At 49.5% G+C, this 19,800-nt stretch overlaps 2 protein-coding genes across 2 annotated transcripts in view; one reads left to right on the top strand and one right to left on the bottom strand.

Annotated features, from left to right (window-relative positions):
- Positions 1-12,964, bottom strand: part of LOC122386835 (dual specificity protein kinase CLK2-like) — a 21,290-nt gene extending 8,326 nt beyond the window's left edge. Inside the window, exons 1-2 of the mRNA XM_043376478.1 lie at positions 12,959-12,964; positions 12,243-12,246 (exon numbers count right to left, since the gene is read on the bottom strand). The gene's annotated coding sequence lies outside the window, so the exon portion shown is untranslated. The remainder of the gene's footprint in view (positions 1-12,242; positions 12,247-12,958) is intronic.
- Positions 7,308-19,800, top strand: LOC122386833 (mediator of DNA damage checkpoint protein 1-like). Its single transcript, XM_043376477.1, has 11 exons — positions 7,308-7,844; positions 8,911-9,019; positions 9,499-9,611; positions 10,225-10,323; positions 10,828-10,978; positions 11,389-11,597; positions 12,020-12,260; positions 12,906-14,843; positions 15,164-15,328; positions 18,688-18,930; positions 19,177-19,800. Exons 1-11 carry the CDS (start codon positions 7,731-7,733, stop codon positions 19,377-19,379), a joined length of 3,585 nt encoding a protein of 1,194 aa, XP_043232412.1. The 5' UTR covers positions 7,308-7,730; the 3' UTR covers positions 19,380-19,800.

The following is a 19,800-nucleotide window of genomic DNA, read 5'->3' as shown; positions in this document are numbered from 1 at the left end:
TGTGGCCCACCCAGTAGAGCTAGAGCGCTAAAAATGGCACCAATCGACTCGCCAGCATCTAATCTTACTTTCCCAATACTCATTTGACCTCTCAAGGTCATGCGATGACCTAAGGTCATTTGTGGGCTATGTCGAAAATACACTTGCACAGCAGTTTTCGAGTAGATGGATTGAGCGAATTCCAAATCAAAGCACATCATCGGGTAGCCCATAGGCCGTAGTAACTTTCCTTGAAAACCGCTTTTCGATATGTGACCCCGTTTGACCTCGGCAGGTCAAAATGTGCAAATAAACGACACTCAATACGTCGCAGCCCGGATTCAGCCCAGATTCGGGACACCTCCGATCAAGCTGAAACTCGCACACAATGTAGGACATGACATGCCCAATCCACAGTCCAAGTCATTCGGTGGCACTCCCAGCCGTTTGACCTACAGAGGTCAGCAAAGGTCACGTGGCCCAAATTTGCACAGCAGATTGTGGCCCACCCAGTAGAGCTAGAGCGCTAAAAATGGCACCAATCGACTCGCCAGCATCTAATCTTACTTTCCATACACTCATTTGACCTCTCAAGGTCATGCGATGACCTAATGTCATTTGTGGGCTATGTCGAAAATACACTTGCACAGCAGTTTTCGAGTAGATGGATTGAGCGAATTCCAAATCAAAGCACATCATCGGGTAGCCCATAGGCCGTAGTAACTTTCCTTGAAAACCGCTTTTCGATATGTGACCCCGTTTGACCTCGGCAGGTCAAAATGTGCAAATAAACGACACTCAATACGTCGCAGCCCGGATTCAGCCCAGATTCGGGACACCTCCGATCAAGCTGAAACTCGCACACAATGTAGGCCATGACATGCCCAATCCACAGTCCAAGTCATTCGGTGGCACTCCCAGCCGTTTGACCTACAGAGGTCAGCAAAGGTCACGTGGCCCAAATTTGCACAGCAGATTGTGGCCCACCCAGTAAAGCTAGAGCGCTAAAAATGGCAACAATCGACTCGCCAGCATCTAATCTTACTTTCCCAACACTCATTTGACCTCTCAAGGTCATGCGTTGACCTAAGGTCATTTGTGGGCTATGTCGAAAATACACTTGCACAGCAGTTTTCGAGTAGATGGATTGAGCGAATTCCAAATCAAAGCACATCATCGGGTAGCCCATAGGCCGTAGTAACTTTCCTTGAAAACCGCTTTTCGATATGTGACCTCGTTTGACCTCGGCAGGTCAAAATGTGCAAATAAACGACACTCAATACGTCGCAGCCCGGATTCAGCCCATATTCGGAACACCTCCGATCAAGCTGAAACTCGCACACAATGTAGGCCATGACATGCCCAATCCACAGTCCAAGTCATTCGGTGGCACTCCCAGCCGTTTGACCTACAGAGGTCAGCAAAAGTCACGTGGCCCAAATTTGCACAGCAGATTGTGGCCCACCCAGTAGAGCTAGAGCGCTAAAAATGGCACCAATCGACTCGCCAGCATCTAATCTTACTTTCCCAACACTCATTTGACCTCTCAAGGTCATGCGATGACCTAAGGTCATTTGTGGGCTATGTCGAAAATACACTTGCACAGCAGTTTTCGAGTAGATGGATTGAGCGAATTCCAAATCAAAGCACATCATCGGGTAGCCCATAGGACGTAGTAACTTTCCTTTAAAAACGCTTTTCGATATGTGACCCCGTTTGTTTCCATCTACTCGAAAACTGCTGTGCAAGTGTATTTTCGACATAGCCCACAAATGACCTTAGGTCATCGCATGACCTTGAGAGTTCAAATGAGTACTGGGAAAGTAAGATTAGATGCTGGCGAGTCGATTGGTGCCATTTTTAGCGCTCTAGCTCTACTGGGTGGGCCACAATCTGCTGTGCAAATTTGGGCCACGTGACCTTTGCTGACCTCTGTAGGTCAAACGGCTGGGAATGCCACCGAATGACTTGGACTGTGGATTGGGCATGTCATGGCCTACATTGTGTGCGAGTTTCAGCTTGATCGGAGGTGTCCCGAATCTGGGCTGAATCCGGGCTGCGACGTATTGATTGTCGTTTATTTGCACATTTTGACCTGCCGAGGTCAAACGGGGTCACATATCGAAAAGCAGTTTTCAAGAAAAGTTACTACGGCCTATGGGCTACCCGATGGTGTGCTTTGATTTGGAATTCGCTCATCCCATCTACTCGAAAACTGCTGTGCAAATGTATTTTCGACATAGCCCACAAATGACCTTAGGTCATCGCATGACCTTGAGAGGTCAAATGAGTGTTGGGAAAGTAAGATTAGATGCTTGCGAGTCGATTGGTGCCATTTTTAGCGCTCTAGCTTTACTGGGTGGGCCACAATCGGCTGTGCAAATTTGGGCCACGTGACCTTTGCTGACCTCTGTAGGTCAAACGGCTGGGAGTGCCACCGAATGACTTGGACTGTGGATTGGGCATGTCATGGCCTACATTGTGTGCGAGTTTCAGCTTGATCAGAGGTGTCCCGAATCTGGGCTGAATCCGGGCTGCGACGGATTGAGTGTCGTTTATTTGCACATTTTGACCTGCCGAGGTCAAACGGGGTCACATATCGAAAAGCGGTTTTCAAGGAAAGTTACTACGGCCTATGGGCTACCCGATGATGTGCTTTGATTTGGAATTCGCTCAATCCATCTACTCGAAAACTGCTGTGCAAGTGTATTTCCGACATAGCCCACAAATGACCTTAGGTCATCGCATGACCTTGAGAGGTCAAATGAGTGTTGGGAAAGTAAAATTAGATGCTGACGAGTCGATTGGTGCCATTTTTAGCGCTCTAGCTCTACTGGGTGGGCCACAATCTGCTGTGCAAATTTGGGCCACGTGACCTTTGCTGACCTCTGTAGGTCAAACGGCTGGGAGTGCCACCGAATGACTTGGACTGTGGATTGGGCATATCATTGCCTACATTGAATGCAAGTTTCAGATTGATCGGAGGTGTCCCGAATCTGGGCTGAATCCGGGCTGCGACGTATTGAGTGTCGTTTATTTGCACATTTTGACCTGCCGAGGTCAAACGGGGTCACATATCGAAAAGCGGTTTTAAAGGAAAGTTACTACGGCCTATGGGCTACCCGATGATGTGCTTTGATTTGGAATTCACTCAATCCATCTACTCGAAAACTGCTGTGCAAGTGTATTTTCGACATAGCCCACAAATGACCTTAGGTCATCGCATGACCTTGAGAGGTCAAATGAGTGTTGGGAAAGTAAGATTAGATGCTGGCGAGTCGATTGGTGCCATTTTTAGCGCTCTAGCTCTACTGGGTGGGCCACAATCTGCTGTGCAAATTTGGGCCACGTGACCTTTGCTGACCTCTGTAGGTCAAACGGCTGGGAGTGCCACCGAATGACTTGGACTGTGGATTGGGCATGTCATGGCCTACATTGTGTGCGAGTTTCAGCTTGATCGGAGGTGTCCCGAATCTGGGCTGAATCCGGGCTGCGACGTATTGAGTGTCGTTTATTTGCACATTTTGACCTGCCGAGGTCAAACGGGGTCACATATCGAAAAGCGGTTTTCAAGGAAAGTTACTACGGCCTATGGGCTACCCGATGATGTGCATTGATTTGGAATTCGCTTAATCCATCTACTCGAAAACTGCTGTGCAAGTGTATTTTCGACATAGCCCACAAATGACCTTAGGTCATCGCATGACCTTGAGAAGTCAAATGAGTGTTGTTAAAGTAAGATTAGATGCTGGCGAGTCGATTGGTGCCATTTTTAGCGCTCTAGCTCTACTGGGTGGGCCACAATCTGCTGTGCAAATTTGGGCCACGTGACCTTTGCTGACCTCTGTAGGTCAAACGGCTGGGAGTGCCACCGAATGACTTGGACTGTGGATTGGGCATGTCATGGCCTACATTGTGTGCGAGTTTCAGCTTGATCGGAGGTGTCCCGAATCTGGGCTGAATCCGGGCTGCGACGTATTGAGTGTCGTTTATTTGCACATTTTGACCTGCCGAGGTCAAACGGGGTCACATATCGAAAAGCGGTTTTCAAGGAAAGTTACTACGGCCTATGGGCTACCCGATGATGTGCTTTGATTTGGAATTCGCTCAATCCATCTACTCGAAAACTGCTGTGCAAGTGTATTTTCGACATAGCCCACAAATGACCTTAGGTCATCGCATGACCTTGAGAGGTCAAATGAGTGTTGGGAAAGTAAGATTAGATGCTGGCGAGTCGATTGGTGCCATTTTTAGCGCTCTAGCTCTACTGGGTGGGCCACAATCTGCTGTGCAAATTTGGGCCACGTGACCTTTGCTGACCTCTGTAGGTCAAACGGCTGGGAGTGCCACCGAATGACTCGGACTGTGGATTGGGCATGTCATGGCCTACATTGTGTGCGAGTTTCAGCTTGATCGGAGGTGTCCCGAATCTGGGCTGAATCCGGGCTGCGACGTATTGAGTGTCGTTTATTTGAACATTTTGACCTGCCGAGGTCAAACAGGGTCACATATCGAAAAGCGGTTTTCAAGGAAAGTTACTACGGCCTATGGGCTACCCGATGATGTGCTTTGACTTGGAATTCGCTCAATCCATCTACTCGAAAACTGCTGTGCAAGTGTATTTTCGACATAGCCCACAAATGACCTTAGGTCATTGCATGACCTTGAGAGGTCAAATGAGTGTTGGGAAAGTAAGATTAGATGCTGGCGAGTCGATTGGTGCCATTTTTAGCGCTCTAGCTCTACTGGGTGGGCCACAATCTGCTGTGCAAATTTGGGCCACGTGACCTTTGCTGACCTCTGTAGGTCAAACGGCTGGGAGTGCCACCGAATGACTTGGACTGTGGATTGGGCATGTCATGGCCTACATTGTGTGCGAGTTTCAGCTTGATCGGAGGTGTCCCGAATCTGGGCTGAATCCGGGCTGCGACGTATTGAGTGTCGTTTATTTGCACATTTTGACCTGCCGAGGTCAAACGGGGTCACATATCGAAAAGCGGTTTTCAAGGAAAGTTACTACGGCCTATGGGCTACCCGATGATGTGCTTTGATTTGGAATTCGCTCAATCCATCTACTCGAAAACTGCTGTGCAAGTGTATTTTCGACATAGCCCACAAATGACCTTAGGTCATCGCATGACCTTGAGAGGTCAAATGAGTGTTGGGAAAGTAAGATTAGATGCTGGCGAGTCGATTGGTGCCATTTTTAGCGCTCTAGCTCTACTGGGTGGGCCACAATCTGCTGTGCAAATTTGGGCCACGTGACCTTTGCTGACCTCTGTAGGTCAAACGGCTGGGAGTGCCACCGAATGACTCGGACTGTGGATTGGGCATGTCATGGCCTACATTGTGTGCGAGTTTCAGCTTGATCGGAGGTGTCCCGAATCTGGGCTGAATCCGGGCTGCGACGTATTGAGTGTCGTTTATTTGAACATTTTGACCTGCCGAGGTCAAACGGGGTCACATATCGAAAAGCGGTTTTCAAGGAAAGTTACTACGGCCTATGGGCTACCCGATGATGTGCTTTGACTTGGAATTCGCTCAATCCATCTACTCGAAAACTGCTGTGCAAGTGTATTTTCGACATAGCCCACAAATGACCTTAGGTCATTGCATGACCTTGAGAGGTCAAATGAGTGTTGGGAAAGTAAGATTAGATGCTGGCGAGTCGACTGGTGCCATTTTTAGCGCTCTAGCTCTACTGGGTGGGCCACAATCTGCTGTGCAATTTTGGGCCACGTGACCTTTGCTGACCTCTGTAGGTCAAACGGCTGGGAGTGCCACCGAATGACTTGGACTGTGGATTGGGCATGTCATGGCCTACATTGTGTGCGAGTTTCAGCTTGATCGGAGGTGTCCCGAATCTGGGCTGAATCCGGGCTGAATCTGGGCTGAATATGGGCTGTCTTGACGGACATCCTAAAACCTGTATTTTAAGAAAGGACGCGTGTATATCACACCATGGTGAGATTTACATAATGCATCGCACTGTAGTGTAAACCTCACCCGGGTGTGATTTACACAATACACTACTCCTGTGTATATCACACCACGCGGAGTGTGATTTACACAGTGGGCCGGCAATGCGTAAATCACACCGGGGTGTGATATACACAATGTGCTCCTAGTGTGTAAATCACACCCGGGTGTCAGACCACGCAGCACCTGGGTGTGATTTACACAGTAGGCCCGGCAAATGCGTAAATCACACCGTGGTGTGATATACACAATGTGCTCCTAGTGTGTAAATCACACCTGGGTGTCAAACCACGCAGCACCTGGGTGTGATTTACACAGCAGGCCTAGCCAATGTGTAAATCTCACCAGGGTGTGATATACACTGTGTGCTCGGTAGTGGGTAAATCACACCTGGGTGTCAAACCACGCAGCACCTGGGTGAGATTTACACAGTAGGCACGGTAACAAGACACTTAACCAAACCTTAGACCTGACCTGACCTAACCTAACCTAACCTAACCTAACCTGACCTACTGATTTTTGCCTACCCGTGGATGAGGAAGAAGTTACTCGCATGAAGAAATTGCAAGCAATGGTAAGTCAAATATTTTAAGGTTAAGTGGTTGTGCATCAGGCTTCAGGCCTTCGGCCTGAAGCCAGATACACAACCACTTAACCTAAAAATATTTGACTTACCATTGCCTGTAATCTCTCCTAAGGCATTGCCTTCGGCACTGCACCGCTTCGCCACGAGCATTCAGACGTCGCTTTCCATATTGTATTGGTGCTTTTAAACTTGTCGGTCGGCAGCGAACCCGCCGCTACCAAGGAAAAGCGAAAATGCGGGAAAAAGCGCCCGCGCCGACGGGACTCGAACCCGCAACATTCGTATCATGGTGCAAGCATCTTCACCACTAGGCCAGGCGGTCAGCTGATTCCGAGAGAGAGGACGCCCGGAATCCCGCCGGAATATTCGTAGTGCTTAGTCTGATCTGACCAATGGGCGAGCAGAGTCACTGCTCTGACCAATGGACGTTCAGCGTTGCTATGACGTCACATCGTGGTGAGATATACACACAGCTGCCCTCTCTGTGTATTCCTCACCCGGGTGTGATTTACACTACGTAGTAGATTTTGTGTATATCACACCGGGGTGGGTGTGATTTACACAAATGGCCGGTATTGTGTAAATCTCACCGTGGTGTGATATACACGGTCCCTTTAAGAAATTTAAGAAATGAATGTCACGTGCGCGTCACGACTGCCAACCATAAGCGCTACCATATTCTAGTTTGAACTAACTATTTGCTAGTCCCGACCACATATAGTAGGTTTTCTAGTAGTTATACTAGAAATTCCTACCAAAGTTCGTCCTACCCTTCACTCAATATACCCTGTCCTGGAGTAACTTTTGGCTTGGGTTAGGCACGTTGCAAATGTTGCAGGGGCGTAAAGTAGTGTGTATTGGGTGTATAGAACATCGCATAAAGTGCCTCTCATTATCAACGCTTTATAAACATATAGTTTTATAACATAACTATCACACCCAGTCTTCAGTACAGGCATAGTTATTGTCTGGGTCAAGATACCGTGAAGATACTGACATTACGAACCCTTCGAACCCTTGTTCATATTGAGCTCTCATTTAAATTTGCATTGGCATGATTTTACGTCCTGGTCTTTGCATTTGTAGTGCATTGACTGATTATATTAAAAGGCAAATCCGAGTAATCTGATCGGAATACATTGCTTAAACGACCATTCCTGGTCATGAGCCTCTTAAGTGTGCTGAGATGAAGGATGAAAGAGTCCCATTGAAGACAATATTGCAGAATTTCATCAATCATGTGGAGAACTTGGAAGCAAAGCTGAAAGGAAATGATGATTTATATGAGAGTGAATTTCAGGTAAGTTTTCATAATTTGTTTTGCCAACACAGAAATCATCAGCTGCAGTTATTATTAGGCCCAATAGTCATCCAAAAATTTTAACTGTGATAAAAGTAAATGTTGGGCTGAGAACTTAAAGTCAAGCTTAGTGCTAACTGCTAACCAATATGTTTCACAGCAGCAAATATGCTGTTGGGCTGGTGAATTTAGTGGGCTACCTACTTATAGGCCTAAAATAGCTGCAGCTGGCATTTTTTTTGCTGATTTTTACTGGTCTGTGGTGTAAAAACATGACAGTTGTGCAACTGATTACAAAGTATGGCAGAGAAAGAGGTTGTAGTAGCTGAAATAATTAATTACCTAGCATTTTCATTGTAGTCAAGAAAGGGAGAAAAACTCCATGCTTGATGCTCATTGTGTGATCTCATTTGCAATGGGTCCTAACTCCCAAGGCAAACTGCTTGCCAAGATTTGTTATGCTTTGGATTCCTCATGTAATGCATACCTATCCTGGATTTATGATCTCATGTGGTCAAGTGACAGGCACAGAGTAATGGTTTATGGTCTATAGCCTGTGTGAATTTCAGAACAGACTACTTGTAAACTGAAAAAGTAGCTTATGAAAATTGCCTCTGGGTTCATAAGGTACCAGAGCCAGTGCATTTGATATGTGTCTGCATGGTGCTGCTATGTACCACATACAGCTTATCAAAAATTGCATCAGTGTGTACTGTATATCCCAGTAAACCAAGACTTATCAGTGCAACTTGGTAGGCAGTACCTAACTTTGCACTGGCCCAGCTAGCCTGGAGACATCAATTCATTGAAATTGCTGTATTTAGGGCCTTGGATATTGCCATACCTACTTTGCAAGCTGGACCATTCATGAATGCTTAAGGCTATGTGATTGCTGATTCTTTTGCATTTCATCCTGTATATACTTCATGCTTGTCTTTTTTTTACTCATTTTATTATTGCAGTCCAATATTAATTTTAGCAATATTTACAGTAGAAGCATGCATTGTGTGTACCTGTGTAGGTATGTATGCTTTTTATTTACCTGATGGACTAGCTTCTCTTTCAGGAACTGAAAAACATTAGTGATTCTTTGAAGAGTCAGAAGTACTATGCTTGCACAGAGGGTGAGAAGTCATTCAACCGCCGCAAAAACCGTTACAAGGACATATTGCCATGTAAGTTTTCTTGTCATTTTCGAATAATCCATGACAATGAAGGTGCAGCTAAACGAACATTGCTTGCATAGAGTGGCCCTGATATTATTGCATATTTTGCTGGCGATGCATCATGAATCTCGCATACTAAGCTACCCCTGTCTCACAGCAGATGTGTCTCGGGTGGATAAGCAAATGGTTGTCGTGAAATGTTTTTCCTGTGCTGATGTGTCAGAGGTCGGCGGACAATTGAAGGCCCGCGGCGTGTTGCCTGTCCCCAAAGTCGATGTAACGCGAGTTGTTCTAGGATTTTGGCTGATGCTTATTTGTCTCACCATCGATGTACGGTAGGTTGGGGCTGACTATGCTGTGGTACCTGTCCCACGGTCGAGGTAAAATGACCGCAGTAGTCGGTGCGTCCTAAAGCTCCAATGAACAAACAAACAGTCGGAGGATGTAGGAGGATGTTGGCTGACCGCAATGTGTTTCCTCTCCCACAGTCGATGTATCGCGGGTGGTACTCAGCGAGTTCCCGGGCGTTGCCGGCTCGGACTACATCAACGCCAACTATATTCGGGGCGCCTCCGGGTCGCCGGCGTACATCGCCTCACAGGTGCGACGGGACGGACGGGCCGAGTGCGGTGCATGGCGAATAAAACGCCGCGCGCGATACTCTGTATGAATCAAGCAAAGCTCGTGTGGTGTGCAGTTGTGAAAAATATTCCCCCACCCTCCAAAAATTATGCCACCATGGTTAAAAATGTCAGAAGTGGTCTGTAAAGTAACTCGTGATAACTTATTGTATGCTGTCTGGTTCTTTGAGCGATCGTGCAGCTGGTTTGTTTGTAACACGTTTGCGGGGTTTGGTGCCTGGGCCCTGTTTCACCGGTGATAGCAGCACGCTACTATCAAATTGCGCGAGCTGACGTAATGTGATGACGTCACACTAATGACGTTTCGTGTAATCCGTGAGCTTTTTCATAGCTACGTTTGGAACAGAGTTGCTGTCTCATTGAATGCGTTTGATACATTCGCACGGCCATGAAGATGTTAGCAGCAATATTTGATGACATCACACAGATTGACGACGGCATGGTTTGTTCAGGTTTCCATGGAAACCCAATTTGACACGTGTGATAGCAGCGTGCTGCTATCACCGGTGAAACAGGGCCCTGATCATGTTTGGTGTGTTTGTGACCGTGCGCCGTGTTCTGATGCTGCTGCAGGGTCCGCTACCGCACACGGTGGCCGACTTCTGGAGGATGGCGGTCGAGTGTGAGGTCCAGGTGATAGTCATGGCCTGCAACCAGACTGAGGCGGGCAAGGTGAGCCCGCTGCGACTTATTTTTCCGTTCAACCTCTATTTCAGACGGCTCAATCGTTCCAAAGTAACCGGAGATATCCCTTTGCAAACCAGCAACTCAAATATTTGAACGTGAAAAAATGTATCATGATGCAGAAAGCCATACTATGCTAGATTGTCTTGTCTGAGATGGATTATAACTCAAAGTACGGGAAAACTGAAGACTTGGTGTCCAATTCTGAACGTTAGAATGAAGCTACTCACTGCAGAAAGCAGTGAGTGACTAATTCCTTCGACCATGCATATAGTGCATACACCTTGGTCAGGATACACATTTCACATACCTCATTCACTCAGTTGGGCTGGGCTGTCAATAAGCTACCTACTCTCATAAGGGAAATGAATACAACTCGTTTCCCTTTTCCCTTATTTATGGCAAGGCGTCCGGCCGACCTCTGACCGCACGTCTCATGCACCGGTGCTTTGCGAGCACTAACTATAGCGATCCGCTCTGTGTCACCATCAGCACAAGTGCGAACTCTACGTGCCGGAGCAGAAGGATGTCGAACAGCTGTTTGGCGATGTGGGTGTCACGCTGAGCCAGAGTCGCCAGATCTGTCCCGATTTTACCGTCAAAAAGCTGACTGTGCGCTACACGGGCAGTGGAGGGACCCGAGGTGAGACAACTGCTCAACGGAGTAGGGGGGTTTGAACCGGGCCGGTAGGACTTCGTGCTATGCTGGACCGGACACGGTCGGACGATAAAAGCTTGTTGTGTTGAGGCATATCTTTGGGAATTAAAAGAAAATTGCTCAATGTTATTAGCTATATATCATTTTAACCACAATGCTAAGATCTTGTAAAATGTTTGCCTACACTGCCGTATCTGCAGTTATATCTTTTTTTCACGCCTTATTTGACGAGGGAAAAACCAATGGCAGAAGGAAAACGTTTTGAGCTGGCAGTGTTTTGCTGTGTCCCGCAGAGGAGCAGTTCTGATCCTCCCCGTCTGACGACGCGGTTCGTCCCCGCAGAAGAGCCCCAGTTCTAACACTCCCCATTCTGACTGTACACTCCGTCCCCTCAGAGGAGCGGCTGGTGTGCCAGTTTCACTACTCGGCCTGGCCCGACCACGGCGTCCCCAGCTCGGTGGTGCCGCTGCTGCAGATGATCCGAATGCTGCGCGACACACAGGCCAGCGAGACGCTGCCCGTGCTGGTGCATTGCTCGGCCGGCTGCGGCCGCACGGGTACCATCTGCGCCATCGACTACGTCTGGGGACTCCTCAAGGCCGGGGTACGTACCGATCCACGGCGAGGCTGACCATGGACTGGAGATTCGCCATGGGGTGCGAACCTCTTACCGTTTCTCCCGTAATTGAGCTTGGGCATCGCTGAACAAAACGAGCTGTTACGAAATACAACGACTGGTACCCGATTTTAGGGTATCGGATCAAACGATGACGATTGCCCTTCTCTATTCTCCGGCCGATTGAGATGACGTTCACCTTAGCGCCCTGTTATGACGATTCCTTCCCCCGCCCTGCGTCTTCTCGCAGAAGCCGACGCTCACGTTTAGCCTACTACGACCATTGCTCCCCATTTTTGTCAAACTGACACCCTCATTGTGATGACTCCTCGCTCCGCCCGCGTCTCCCCGCAGAAGTTGACGCCCTCGTTTACACTGTTGTGACGATTTTCCCCATTAATTTTCCGCAGAAGCTGACGCCCACGTTCAGTCTGTTTGACCTGGTGGCGGAGATGCGCCGTCAGAGGATCGCCATGGTGCAGACCAAGGACCAGTACATGCTGGTGCACCGCGCGGTGCGACAGCTGTTCGCCGACCAGCTGCGTGTCATCGAATCTCACCCGTACGCCAACGTGGACAGCGCCGGAAAAGTGCTGGCGGCGTCGGCGGCGGCCGATAGTGGGGACTACGAGGAGATCTGTCTGGCCGTTGGTGAGTTTGTAGCTGAGCTGGGATGTAGCCAAGTGCCAACTTAAAGGGACCCTCCCACCTTAACATTAGTTTTGAGTTGAGATAGCCAAGTTTGCGGCCAGGCTCAGAAACCACCATTTATCCTGGTCGCAACCCCCGCAGCTTTATAGTGTTCAAGAAATTTCTTCCCTTTACTTGCAGGGTGGGACCAGCGTAGTCCCTATCTCTTAACACTAACGGACTCTGATGACGTCATCAAGCCCATTGACCGCGCGTTATAAAATAAAAGTCTTATATTTCAAAAACGGGTGAATATTTTTCGGTGAAATTTGGTAGATGTTCATTTTCGCTCTTTCTGATTCACGATACATCACTTTTATGCCAATTCATTAACTTTTTTAAGGTGGGAGGGTCCCTTTAAGTGATATTTTTCTCGATTAGTATAACGAAAATGCTTTTCTAAGATGAGTCATGGAAATACTTCGCCTGGAATGCCCGTAATTTCTATTCTTTTATCATATTTTATTGAAAATTGACTAGAAACAGGACGGTGCTAGGACAGGACGATCTAGTGCTTCCAATTTGAGCTGAACTGACTGTAGTTACATGCGATGCCTATGTCAATACTTGGTTCTGACACCGGTCTCCGGCCGCTCCGTCTTTCAGAGGCTCCGCCACCGGTGCAGGACCCGCCCACGCCTTCACCGCCACCACGCCACCGTAAGAGCACCCCGCGACAGCGCTGCCGTCCGCCACCACTACCGCAGAAACGGAAGGCGCCGCAGCCAGAGCCGGAGCCACCGAGCGCGGCGGTCCGGCCTTCCGCGGAGCCCGAGTACCAGGGCTCGCTGGACCGGGCCGAGACGGGCCGGCGCGCCGGCGTCGGTCGGCTCAGACAGCTGTTTGAGACGACAGAGAGCGAGCCTGCCGCGCCCCGGCCTCGGCTCGCCCGCAGCAAGAGCAGCGCGGCGCTGCGCTACCGAGCGCCGGGTCCGTCAGACAGTCGGACTCGGACTAATAGTGTCAGCATACCGCGAGATAGACAGCTGGTGCCGTACACCCCGCCGTCAAATCCACCCACCGGACCGAGTGAAACGACGTACAACAGGGCGAGGTCGCCGTCACAATCTCGGAAAGTCAGTCACGCCAAGTCGCCAGTGCAGGTGCAACTGCAGCCGGATGCTGTCAAAGCTCCCGGTCAGGTGCCCGCGGCGGCCGCCCGCGCCAGGTCGCCGCTCCAGGCCCGGCCTCCGGTCCGCGCTCGAACCTCCCCGCTGCCGGGGGTCACGGTGAACAATGTGGCCACGGCGCCGCCTGTGGTGCGCGTCGTCGGACGGACGTACTCTCCCTCCAGCCGGCTTGCCGATCGGCGGAGCTCGCCTCACGACCGGCGGCCGGCGCTGCCCATCAAGCGCAGCAAGTCCCTGAAGATGCCGGTGGCCCCGCTGCGCACCCAGCGCCTCGGCCCAGCGTATCTGGCTCTGGAGAACTCTCCGAGTCTTCACCCACCGCCGGCGCCAGCTGCTCCCGTTGTGACCCCGATCCGGACTCCTTCAAACAGCGCGGCACTCTCCACCCCTCTCCAGCCGCTGCACGTTAACGTCACTCGGCCATCGGTCGGACCGGGTACGTCAGCGTCAGACTCGCCGCCTCGGTATGTCAACATCGAGCTGCTGCGTCAGTATGAGGCGGAGCTGGTGGAGCGCAGTCGACAGCTGGGGCTGAACGACACGCTGACTGAGGATACGAGTCCGATCGGGCCCGTGCTGGCGGCGGGTCCTGTCAGTCCGGCAGTCGGCGGGGACAGTGACTTGGTAGGCGAGGGACCGCGCTACGCGAATGTCCTGTCTCAATCTCTGCCGCCGCAGCCGCCGCCACCTGCTGAGGAACCTGCCCCGACGTCCAACTATCCCAACTGCAGGCCTGAAGTGCATCAGAATCTCAGCCGGATCGAATCAGACCTGCAGCGAAATCCTCGCAGTGGCTTCTACGACGCCAGTGGCGAGTCGTCGACCACCTCTCAGCCGCCTCCTGTCAGCTCCCTGGGATGGCACGCCCGCGAGCGACGCAACAGCTTCCGACAGGCAGTCGAGAGTGGTGACAAGGGCCGCTCCAACAACTACGAGCCGATCTGGGTGAACGAGGGTCAGCATTCGCCGCTGACGGAATCTCTGGAGCAGCAGCGGCAGCGGCAGCCGCGGGGCACCTCAACACCGCGGGGTGTGGAGTCGGCTAACGGCGTCCCACCGATGCCACACTTCTCCCCGCGGTCCGCGGCCGCCGACCCGGGCCGGCCGGCGGTGGTTCCTGTCTCCAGCTACATAGTGCAGGGCGGCGGCAGCGACACCGCCGACTCCCCGCTGCTGGTGGGCAACTCCCTGTTCTGGCCGGACGCGCTCGGCTGGCGCGGCGAGACGGATGGTCCCGTCTCGCTGCAGCCTCGCAGGGATGCGGCTAACAACGTGATAGCGCATGGAGATCCTCCCAACACACCAGGCCGGTCCACCAGTCTGAGCGTCTCAGAAAACTCCGCCTTCAAGCCGTATTTGGCGAACAAGCCACCTAGTCTCAATTACAACGCCGCTTACAGGAAAGCCAATAATGGTGAGTTCATCCCTCTTTGTCCCGATTTCGAAGTTTTGCAACTAAACGGCCAATGGCTCGGGTTTGTTAGCTATCGCTATGCTATTCAGCACTTCACTAAAAATGTGCTTATGTGTAGAAAAGGAACTGCTGGTCCTATGATCCGTACTATTATATATTCTCTACATGCATTTTTATTCTAATACTCTAGCAGGCTCTGTATTGTCATATTTTTCATATAGGTATTTGATTATGTGCGGCTCCCAAGTCGATTTTCGTCGCCACTGACGTTATTTGGCCGAATGAGACCGTTTAACAGCGCATTGCCCGTCCCTTGACAGACTGCAGCCCTTCCCCGGGCGGTCGTGAGCCGCACCCGGACCAGCTCGTCACCAACAACTCATCAGACCACCGCCCGGTGGCGCCTCCTCGCAAACGGACCAGCGGCGGGGCGCTATCGAACCGGCTCAGCCTCAGCCAACCGCTGCTCGTCGGGCCCAGCCACCGTGAGTACACTGTTTCGCTGAGTATTTGTCCAAATCACAGACTATCTCAGCCATCGCAAGTAGACTCTTTCCTTCAATGCATTGTGCAGATTATTTGATCCTCCGCACCGTCAATAAGGGGACTCATTCATTCAACCATTGTCAGACGACTATCCCACTTATCCCAGCATCAGCTATCGAGGGCAAACCGCTTCAATTTATGCATTGTGCAGTAACAAGTAGACTATCTCAACCACCGTGAGTTGAGTTGTCTCATGTCCTTGTAAAATGCTTTCCTCACGCCGCATGCCAATTAAAAGGCTGGCATTGTTAAAACCCATTACTGTGTCTGTGTTTGCAGTGTTTGCTGCCGACATTGAACCTTTGTGTCGTTAGCCTATCACCGTGTTTGTTTGCAGTGTTTGTTGCCTACGGTGAGCTGATGTGTCGTTAGCAGACATGTGCATGGATCCGAGAGCTGGATCTATGATCTCAGTGGATCTCTCGGCAAAATAGAGGGGTTGGATCTATGATCTGAGTGGATCTCTCGACAAAATTCAGGGGTCGGATCTATGATCTGAATGGATCTCTCGACAAAATTTAGGGGTCAGATCTATGATCTCTGTGGATCCAGCGGGCAAAAATTTGCGGAGGGCCTATGATCTGTATGGATCTCACGACAAGATGTAGCCAATGAAACCCTTATCCTACATAATTTTAATTTTTACACCTTACAATGCAATACAATTGAGAATTGTCACTTGTGGACATGGTTAAGACTAGTTGCAATCATTAAGTATCATCAATAAATTTGACTTTAAATAAAGAACATTTGTACTACATTTAAAATAAACCAAGAACATGCACATTGCTACTTTTTGTGACCAGTTGTAACTTTTTCATGACAGCACTGATGACAATCATATCAACAAGCTACAGCCACTTTAATTCAATGAACAAACAGTACAGACAGATGCCGTGGCGGCGGGGCACTGCAGACTTTTGGTCCCATTCTTTCCATGCAACGCCAGTAGGACTAATGTTAAAATGCAAAAATCTATGGGGGGCACGGTGCCCTGGTGCCACCCCCCCCCCCTCCCGTTCCGCCGCCTATGGACAGATGTTGGGAAATCAAACCTGGAAGCCAAGTAGGTTAGTCTTGCTCAAAATAATCCAGCAATCCACTTATTCTACCAGGTATGAAAACCCAATTTCGATTTAGTAAGAGAAAGAGTAGCAACCAACCTCTAATACTTTCCTTTAAAATTCCAAGTTCAAAAGAGGCATTAACTTCTTCAGATTACCTACTTTGGCACCGTGCCAAGTGCGGTGCCATGCTGTGCTTTTGTTATGAGAGCCTCCCAAAAACGACAAACGAAATTCACAGCTCACGTTTTGGTAATATTGTTTTATTACGTCATTATCGTTTGACCAATGAAAAATCTTAATCTGACTAAAACCGTAATGATTCAAAAGGTTCCCCGTTATAGGCCCTTTGGACTAATGACGTAAGATATTGTGATTTTTTTTGAAAAGTGTATAAAAAAGATGCATGGCGCACTTGTATCACTCGCGCAATGAATGTCTCCCGCTCAAGGGTTATGTAATACCATTTCAGCTTACGTGTACGTCATTAAATTCAACGCTACAAAGATGATATTCACGAACAATCATAACGTAAAATTATGTGAGGCAGAAAAAGATGAACATTATTTTGAAGAAAAAAAACAGACTTTTAAATTTCCAGTTTGATTTTTTATTTATTATTATTAAACTCAAAAGTAGAACACTTAGCTCATTTGTTATTTGAAATGACGTCACCAATTCTACTTAGAGACTGAATAGTCATTTTACGGTATATAGCCAAGGCCATTACAATTGATATATAGGGTGCGTTCGGAGAGGCAGATTCCCGGGGAATATTCCACGCCGGCATGAAATTTCCGCCGAATGTGCCGTTCGGAGAGCGATTCCCGGGGAAAGTTCCGCGGAACGGACGCGGAAAGCGCGGAATCTAAAAAGCATCTCACGCGTCGTTCCCGTGAAGATGGCGGCGCCCATTGGTATGCTCGAGTGAGTATATTATTGAATATAAATTGATATTTCTTGCGTTTGTTTCCACCCTGATCAGTTTTATTGCAAAACCCACAATTGATAATGCTTACTCAGTTGTGTGATTGTCCTCTGAAGCAATGAAAACGATAATTTGAAGTGTTGTGTTGTGTGTGTTTGGGGTGGGGGTGGGGGGGGGGGGGCACAGTACAGATGGAACTTTTTGAAAATAATTGTGATTTTTCTTAGTTGTTCTTTCTTCAAGAGCTTCATTCTTATTACATCTTGCCATAGATGTGGCGTTCCAAATAACCAAATAACGGAAATAACCCAAACAAAATCCCACGAACTCAACTTGGCGCAGTAGCGGCGATCCTTGAAATTGGCGGCATGGAATGTCCCTCTCCGAACGCAACACGGGGAATTTTCACGATGACGGGGAATATTCCGCGCTCTCCGAACGCACCCTTCGCTTCCCCAGCGTGTTCCCCAGGCTGTTGAATATTTTTATACTTTTGTTGATATCTCAGTTTATTTTATCAAATATTAGTTTCAATAGATTGAAATACCTTAACCTAGCCAAGCCTTAGGTGTCAATATCATCTTTTATTGTTTATCAATTAATTGTGTTAGCTGGAAAGCCTCATGGTTGTCTAATGCAAGATTGTCTTATCAGTATGTAGATTCTAACATTAATTGTGATGTACCTAATAATGTATTCTTCATTAGTCATTACTTACCTGTATCTTAATTGTTAATGCAAACTTTTCTGTTGGTATGTGAACAATCTTCATGTCACTCAATTCACATAAGTTGTGACTGTCATGAGCCTCCTTTATTTTATATTCTGTATAATGTAACTGGATGCCCTTTACTAATATGGCCTTTGTATAAGATTGTTTGTTTCTAACCATACTTTGGTATTTATAACTTCTTTATGCAAGAAAGTTTAAACATTTTGTGCACCTTTGAGCTATGATCCCAATGGATCTCGCGACAAAATTAGGGAGCCAGATCTATGATCCGAGTGGATCTATCGACAAAATTGAAGGGTCAGATCTATGATCCCAGTAGATCTCTCGACAAAATTGAGGGGTTGGATCTATGATCTGAATGGATCTCGGATCGGGATCCATGGGATCGGATCTCAGATCCATTTTCCCGGATCCAAGCACATGTCTGGTCGTTAGCCTATCACCGTGTCTGTTTGCAGTGCTTGTTGTCGACGGTGAGCCGATGTGTTGTTAGCCCATCACTGTGCTGTTTGCAGTGTTTTGTTGTTGACGGTGAGCCGATGTGTCGTTAGCCCATCACTGTGTTGTTTGCAGTGTTTGTCGCCGACGGCGCCGCGTTGCGCGGTGTCGGCGGTCCGGACCGGCGGTGCAGCGGCGAGGAGGCCGACTCCGACACCGACTCTGTGCCGCCGGCCGTCCCAGAGAAGACCCAGGCGGCGTATGAGGTGCCCACGCCGGTGCGTGACGTGATACAGCCGGTCCGGCAACGGCATTCGGAGCCGCCGCCACCACCGCCTCCACCGCCACTGCCGCCAGCGCTACCGCTTGAGGCAGCCGGTATGTTTGTCATCCACTATTTCTGTAATGCTGCCCCGGTGTCTCAGTTCTACTGACGTTTTATACCAAGAACGATAGTGTTAAAATGGTGATGCGTAATGTTTATAGAGCAGCCCGCCTTGCGATTGCTCGTGGAGTTTTACTACATAGATTCGAGCAGACGGTCGTGTTCTTTTTCACCTCGAAGCTCTAGAATCCGCTGACATTGGTGCTCCTAACATGGCTGACTGTCTATCCGGCCGACAGGTGTAGGAGCCGTCCTCCCCCAGCGGCCGGGAGACCGGGCAGAGTCGACTGAGGCGCGGCCCCTGAACCGGGCGCTCGGGCGGCTCCAGGCCAGTCTGCGCTCCCGGCTAGGTGGCCGCACCGAGCAGCAGCCGGCCCCGCCGCGAGGCCGGACCTCCCCCGCCGCGCAGGTGAACGCACACAGCCGACAGGCATATATCTGATGGACCAGCGGCGCTCGCGGCCCTCCCCTAACGGCGCGGTGCCGAGCATACTTGGTCGGCAGGTCGGTGTTCGACTGCTGACCCCGCATTTGTTGTGATAGATGAAGGTGCGAACGTGACTTTTGAAGGTGTGTTATACGAGCATGAGGGTGTGTGTGGGACTGGATCCCGCTGCGGCCGCTGAGCGGCTCCCTGCGCCGCTCCACCGAGCTCTCAGCCGACACGGCTGGGCGTGATTGTGCTTCCGACGGCCGGTGGCCGGCGCGTGTCTATCTGTACTCTGAACGCTTACCGAGCAGACAACGTTTACTGCTCCTCGGCGTGGTCTTTGACATTGATAACGCCCGAAACGGAGTGGGATATTATGTGCCCCGGTGTTGTGTTCACTCGGACAAAGCTAAAATACAAATAACTATATCCA

This window comes from Amphibalanus amphitrite, unplaced genomic scaffold (assembly GCF_019059575.1).
Source record: "Amphibalanus amphitrite isolate SeventyFive unplaced genomic scaffold, NRLGWU_Aamphi_draft 000264F_arrow, whole genome shotgun sequence".
Lineage (NCBI taxonomy): Eukaryota > Metazoa > Arthropoda > Thecostraca > Balanomorpha > Balanidae > Amphibalanus > Amphibalanus amphitrite.
Note: the sequence above shows the minus strand (reverse complement) of the source record. Positions and strands in the feature narration are given on the sequence as shown.

What these genes read in the sequence shown, in the direction of transcription:
- LOC122386833 (XM_043376477.1), top strand. Translation starts at nt 7,731, where the DNA reads ATGAAGGATGAAAGAGTCCCATTGAAGACAATATTGCAGAATTTCATC. An exon ending in TATATGAGAGTGAATTTCAG is followed by an intron (nt 7,845 to 8,910) that starts GTAAGTTTTCAT and finishes CTTCTCTTTCAG; the next exon opens with GAACTGAAAAACATTAGTGA. An exon ending in TTACAAGGACATATTGCCAT is followed by an intron (nt 9,020 to 9,498) that starts GTAAGTTTTCTT and finishes CCTCTCCCACAG; the next exon opens with TCGATGTATCGCGGGTGGTA.